This window comes from Hesperophylax consimilis, chromosome 1 (genome assembly GCF_061612785.1).
Source record: "Hesperophylax consimilis isolate HC1 chromosome 1, BYU_Hcon_1.0, whole genome shotgun sequence".
In the NCBI taxonomy this organism is placed as follows: domain Eukaryota; kingdom Metazoa; phylum Arthropoda; class Insecta; order Trichoptera; family Limnephilidae; genus Hesperophylax; species Hesperophylax consimilis.
Genome location: NC_142836.1, coordinates 5,222,044 through 5,229,061, shown reverse-complemented (window position 1 = coordinate 5,229,061; position 7,018 = coordinate 5,222,044). Strand labels below are relative to the sequence as shown.

The following is a 7,018-nucleotide window of genomic DNA, read 5'->3' as shown; positions in this document are numbered from 1 at the left end:
TTTTTGGTTTTTTTTTTTTTTTGAAAATGCTCAAATCAAAAAATTTTATGTTTTTTTGGGTTCCCCATGTGGTGTAGATTCTCCAGTTTCCCACTTGTACTACGAGTTTCCGGACACCGTGTATAATAAAGGAAGACAGGTAAAAAATAATTACATACTACATTGCATTATGTATGTATTGCATGTCAAGAGTCAGAATAATAGAAGAGTGTGTATGAGACGATGTATGAATGTGAATGAGGCAAGGAGTGTGTGCCAAGACCGAGTTATTTGGCGGTCCGGCCTCTCAGCCTACCCCTGCGAAGAATGTGATGGTTAGTTAGTTATGTATTGCTTGATGGTAAAATTCCCAACTACGCTTACTTCTTAGAACACTTCATGCGGGGGAAAACATGGGTCCCATTCGAGAAAATGGATTTTGTTTTAAAGAGCTGTATCTTTAAAAATAATACGTATACATTCAAACTTGGTTATTACGAGCACGAGGGGACCGACTAAATTTGCTTTTTATAGCCATTACTCGTTATATCCAAAATAGGTTTTTTAAAAGTCGTATGTACCTACCTACCCGCCTCTACTATAAATATATTCGAAATGTACAGTATATTTTCAAAATACAAGTAGGTATGTATTACTTATTAAAAAATAAATTAGAAGATTTTAAACATTTCGCTTTCATGCTTCTCAATTTTCTCCTCAAAACAATCAATGCATTATAACTGTCATCACGATTCCAGGCTTCCAAGAATAATATCACTAAATAGTCTATCTTATTATCACTAGCTTGTGCATATTGTACCGCTTGTAAAATTTCACTTGTCATAAATAACTAACTTGCGGGATTGTTATGCTTTTCCGCTGCAAAATTTTACTTGTTACAAACCAGTGATGCCAACCCGCGGACCAATTCTTGCAGCTCGCATGTTAATTTCATTCCCACTTGGCTGTAGAGAAAAATCAAAATGTTTGGGGTAATTCTTGAAAACCCTGGCTGAGAACATTTTTTTATAGAGTTTTGGTTAATTTATGTCCTAAATGGAACCAAATTTGAAGAACTGGTTTGCATAACACGAAAATCAAAAAATCTTGAATTTCGCTGTCAACGAAAACAAAAAAATCTACTTCTAGACTGCGGCCTGCTTGAAAAATAGGCAAAGCGGCCCCTCTGCTGAAAAATTTGTGCATCACTGTCATAAATTTACCCCGTGCAGGGATGTAGGTACACGTAACTAGGTATCTTCATAAACATATTTATTGGTTTTTAAAACAAAATTGACGACGAGTTGTAATACAAAAGAAGACGTAAAAAGGGAACAAATTTGAAAAGCTCAAATTTCGCATTACTTTCACAGATTTTATGACAATTTTACATAGTGCCTGATGAATAGCAATGTTTCACATAACTGACAATCTTACACAAGTAGTGCCATAAAAATATGAATCCGTTCCTAACGGGACAGGAAATTCCCGCCAGCCGCTATTGTATGTGCGCCGGGCAGCTAACCGCAGCACTATGCCGCCCCTTCGTTTGTTACTACTTACTTCGAGAATAATTCCCATCTGTTCTTTTTTCAGATCCCAACCCCATTCATGTATTCAGAAATAGTGTTGAAAAAATTATTTGCACGATATATCAGTGAATCGACCTCGTTATAACACTCAATAATTTTATGAAGACAAGCTTGAACTAAAATATTATTTTGTAATCGCTCCCTATGGCCATGAACTCGCTATTGCCGTGATCGTTATAGCAAGTTTGACTGTATTTTAATTAAATTTTTTACATAGTTCTCACCACACCCCAAACAAAAAATGATTGTTTGAAATTAAAGCCTACTTTTGTAAAACGACTTCATAAACTGAAGTTATTTAAATCATTTTGAAGTAAGCGGAGTATAGAATTGGTTGAATATTTCAAGGAATGGATCATAATGTAATATTAGGTATGTAACTAATCTCGTAGACAAGACAAGGCTACTTCTTCTGAAATGTTGGGAGGTTCAACGGCATCTGATTCCACCTTCGCTGGCAAATGGCTCTCATCCCCAGAATCTTCATTATCTTCTAGACAAAATAACAAGCCGTCATCCTCGTAAGTGGGGAAATAGAATTCCGGTTGGTTCCACAGCTTTGAATCGTCCAATTTCAAATGTATGTCTTTGGTCATGTGTGCCAAGAGATCTTCTGAATTTGGGAATGCAGAATCACAAGAAATGCATCGCAAGAGATGCACTTGACGCCTAATGTAGTTCACAATTTTAACTTTTTCATAAAAGTTCAACTTTTTGGTTATTGCGTTAAAATCAAAGTAGTGTTTTTCACGAATATGAGAAACGATTTCATCGTACTTGCTTTCAGAGTGTTTACAAAACAAGCAAATGATGGATATGGTGTCCTTTTCTTCCCAATCCGACCAATCTTTGTCATCTTCTGAGCTAGATTCCTTTTGACTTCTTTTGGATTTGACGCTGTTCACACTGCTGGAGGACCTGTGCGGTTTAGGAGCTCCGCAAGCCTTGAGGTAAGACTGCCAGTTTTTACCCATTTCTAAATAGTTACTCACAAAAAATCTGTCATATTCTTTATTGCTTGGGTTGATTCTTTTATGGACCTTCTTACGCATGTGTTCTTTTAGAATATTTCTGTCTTTGAATACCTTTTCACAATACACGCATATGCAGTTATCTAATTTGTTTGAAAGCATTTCTATCAAATCTCCGATGAACACTAGATTTTCTTTTTTGGCAATGTGGAAGTTGTGCTTTTCAAATAGATGACTTAAGAAGTTAGCTCGAGATTCTTTCACCACAGTTCTACAGAACAGACACTCCCTCTCATAGTGAGTATCGTCTCTCTCTAGTTTTTGGTGTGCAAGAACCTTTTCCAGTCTTTCTTGCTGCAAATCTCTCCTGAGTTGATTATCCATAGGAACTACGTCACTCAGCAAATAATACTTCTCATTTTTAGATTCTTTTCCATCGGGGGTTTTGTCTAAAAGCATAGTTGAACAGTATTCAGCTAGTTCCACACCTAAACATAACAAAAAAATGATTAACGCGGGTTTCACCTTAAAATAATCCAAAATAATGTTTAGTTCGATTTATTAATTAACCTTTGAATTTCTGTTTCCAAAATCGTATATATTCTGTCAGAATAGCAACTTGATCCACATCAGAAATTACTACACGATGTTCCATGTAAAGATGGGTCAACATTTTTTGTTGTTCCTCTGGCAGCGTGAAGTTTTCTTTACACAACATACATTCACAAGGCTGAACTCCGTATAACAACTGTTCGATCGATAGAACTTCACATTTTTCCTTCGCATTTTCCCTAAATGTCAGTGGTCCAATTATGTTAGATGGTCTACTTATTTCTTCCATTATAACTAAACGTCCCATCCGAAACCCAAAAATAAATCAGACGGCGAAAGAACAAAATTTTTTGGTTATGTGATATGTCACATAGACGTCAGATTGGTATATCGGTATGGCAACATTTTGTTAAGTAGGCACTGCAATGATTTGGTTACTAGCAACATTATACTATTATTATTCGGAATCAGGTTTATTCATTATTTATGTTCGGAATAGTGTGGTTTAGGTATATTTATGGTGGTTTATTTATGTTCGGAATCATTCAGAATGAGAGTGGTTTATTTATGTTCAGAATCAAGTGAGTGGTTTATTTATGATCGTATAATTTATACCACAATAGGGCATTATCATAGTATGGTAGTGTGAGTGGTTTATTTATGATGGCAGTTGAGAAAATCATCTAAGTTGTAATCTTTTAAATTTTATAAAATAAAAATCATGGTCTGAAATGGAATCAATGACAAAATCTGCACATAGTTACATTGGTCGAACAATCTAAATTTTACCTGCTGTTTAAAGCCGTTTTCGTAGGCTCAATTGAGCTGAACGAACTGAAATTTTAGAAAGGCACTAAGAATTATGATCCGAAATGAAATAAAAAAACTAAATCTGGATAAAGTAGCATTTACTCTTAATACGATTTAAAAAAATAAAACCTTTTGATTGCATTAGTGAAATTTTTAATTTTAACATTCTAATTGTTAATTACGAATAACTTGACAATATTTGAAAATCTCCTACTACCATCATCAAAATGTTGCTGAGGACTTAGCCAGCGGAGAAATTGAACACACTATAATAATAATAATAATAATGATAATAAGGATAATTTTTAGAGCGCCGTTTTTGTGAAAAATCACCTCAAGGGCGCTGTACAATTTATTTCCTAGGATCTACATTTGTTATTTAGAAAAGATACCGAAACATACTTACCTGGCAAGTCACTTCCGACAAACACACTTATATTAAAAAGCTATATTAAAACTATGCCTGACCCAGACGCGATCCCAACTCAGCCACTGACCGGTACAAAAAATTAATGATCCCATTACGCAACTTTTTATAGAATTTTTTAGATTTCGTTTTACCAATTTTTAATAACCTTAAGAAAGCGACCCAGGCTGAATATTTTAGAATTCATGTCTTGGGATTTTATACAATTGTTTTTTAGAGCAATTACTTCCTCAATGTTTCTTTTGAGGATGTAGATTTCAAATCCTGAAAAAATTTTCAGATATAAATGACATGTATTACAGGGCATTAGTTTTAAGTGCTCTATTAGACACTGATGAATTATTAAAAAATGAACCAACTCATTTATTCATAGTCAGGTGTTTAGATTTTTATCTTGAAACATGCAAAAAAAAAAGTTGGACATTTCCCCTTCAAATAATGTATTGTCTATTGCAGGGCTTCCCAAACTTTTTTCAACTGTGACGCCCTTGGGAAGTTGCCATATTTCTGCGACCCCCCCCCCCCCCCCCTCAAGCCCCCCGCCGCTCATTTGTACCAAGCGTAGTATTTTGAAGCCCCCCCCCCCCTGAACGGGTCACGTAGTATGGGTACGTTATCTAATAACAATTTGTCAGAAAACTCCAAATAGTATCTAAATTTTTTATTAGAAAATAAAGAACACAACATAAAAACAAAAATGGAAGCAAACAAAAAAGATAAAAAAGCCATTTTTTTCTTTGGTATTAATGAGAAGGATGTGCTTGCTTTTCTGAGCATAGTTTCTCAAAACGAGGTTGAAGTTTCGAAATCGCCACTCTCGCCTCTGCCTCTAAATTTATTTTTGATCTGTACTTATTCTTAATTACTGCAACTGCAGAGAAATCTGTCTCACACAAGTATGATGTCGCAAACGGTAATAAAACCCTTAACCCTGCAGTGCTGATGGAACGATATTCTTGATAAACTGAGCTCCAAAATTCAAGTAGCTTATCCTTATTATATTGCAGCTTAAGGCTGGAGTCACAGGACAATTCTATTAACTGTTCTTCTTCTGCTGTCGAAAGTGTTGATGGTGAGGTCGACTGGAAAGGGTTTCTAACCCAGTCATATTGCTCCAGATTTAGCGTCTCCCACTCGCACACTTCAGAGCGACCGAGTCCCGCGCCACTTCAGTCGCAGAAAAGTAAAGACCGATAGGTTTACAGCGCAGTTCACTGTGAGACTTTTCTGCATGGCGGCCTGAAGTGGCGCGGGACTCAGTCGCTCCGAAGTGTGCGTGTGGAAGACGCTATAAAGATTGCCTCGCGACGCCCCTGGGATGATCCCGCGGCGCCCCGGGGCGTCACTTCCTAACTGTGAGTCGAGACGCCCCGGGGCGCCGCGGGATCATCCCAGGGGCGTCGCGACTCACAGTTAGGGAAGCCCTGGTCTATTGTTTCAATATGATGGAATGGACACTACTTGGAATGTTGATTTCCAGAACTTAAGTGAAATATCGGATCATACTGGGTTCAAAATTTCTTTACTCTTTTATCAGGCTGTTATTTTTATACTTTCCAGCATATTCCTTTAGGTGTAGTATAATATATGTATACCTATATAAATATTTTTTTTTCTTTAACATATTCAATAATACTGTTATTCCATTTATATATCAACAGTTTATTTATAAACAAGTTCTGCTATGTAATTATTATTATGTGTGACAGCTGTTTCGCCCTCTGAAGGCATTATCAAACAGTTTGATAATGCCTTCACTAATTAATTCTATTTGTCATCTGAGAGAGAGAAACGGAACAGCAGGGAAAAAGCCAGGATAGGATAATAATATTTTTCATCATTGGCCTCGTTCCAAAACTCAAAACGAACTTTACAGTTGGTATCTAGTTATAAATAAAGCTGCTGGAGTAATATGGTCAATAAGGACATAAAAGTATTTTTAGTTTTTGGTATTAAAAATTAATACATATCATGGAAAAACTCATAAAAAGTTATTGTTTTCTAGACAACAACATTACCTGACTTCATAAAAATAGGCAGAATAAATGCTTATATTATACCTCTTTCCCAAGATTTAAGATTCAAGAGTTTCTGCAATCTATTAATGCTGATGATATTTAAATATCTTGTTATATTTTTTCATCAAAGCACTCCTAATAAATTCTTACCAACATACGTAAATAATATGTATAATTACGCAGTCTTATACTTGTTGTTTAGCTGATGACTAGTTTCATACTGGTTTCAAGTGTTTTTTCCTTTTTCTCTTTCTCTCCTTTCTTATATTATTTGCATAAGTAATTTTTTTTTGTAAAAGATTTTTAGATAACATCTAAACATATGTTTTGATAACATAAACATAATTTTTTAATGTTTTGATAACATAAACATTAAAAAAAACTCTTGTTGTCACTGTATCACTATAAAATATATTTCATTGAAAAGCCCATCAAGGCGTTTATAAATAATTTATTTTTAAGCAATAATTATTAGCCTGAAACTACTATATAAATTGAAAAAATCTTCTCAGAAAAAATACATTAAGATTTTTTTCAATTTATGTAGGTGTTTCAGGCAAATTTTTTTTATTTTTTTTTATAGTGAATACCTCACAAGAGTCCCAACTGCTCCCGTCTGGAGCCAGTGAGACTATGGCATCCCCAATTGGGGGATGTTGTGAGGCTGAA

The 7,018-nt window shown here is 35.1% G+C and overlaps 1 protein-coding gene across 1 annotated transcript; it reads right to left on the bottom strand.

Annotated features, from left to right (window-relative positions):
- Window positions 1-136: 136 nt before the first annotated feature.
- On the bottom strand, window positions 137-3,452 carry LOC149426171 (zinc finger protein 277). The gene is made up of 2 exons (XM_089635948.1): window positions 3,113-3,452; window positions 137-3,030 (listed from the first exon to the last, which is right to left on the bottom strand). The coding sequence occupies exons 1-2, from the start codon at window positions 3,399-3,401 to the stop codon at window positions 1,952-1,954; spliced, it is 1,368 nt and encodes a 455-aa protein (XP_089492074.1). The 5' UTR covers window positions 3,402-3,452; the 3' UTR covers window positions 137-1,951.
- Between the last annotated feature and the right edge of the window lie 3,566 nt (window positions 3,453-7,018).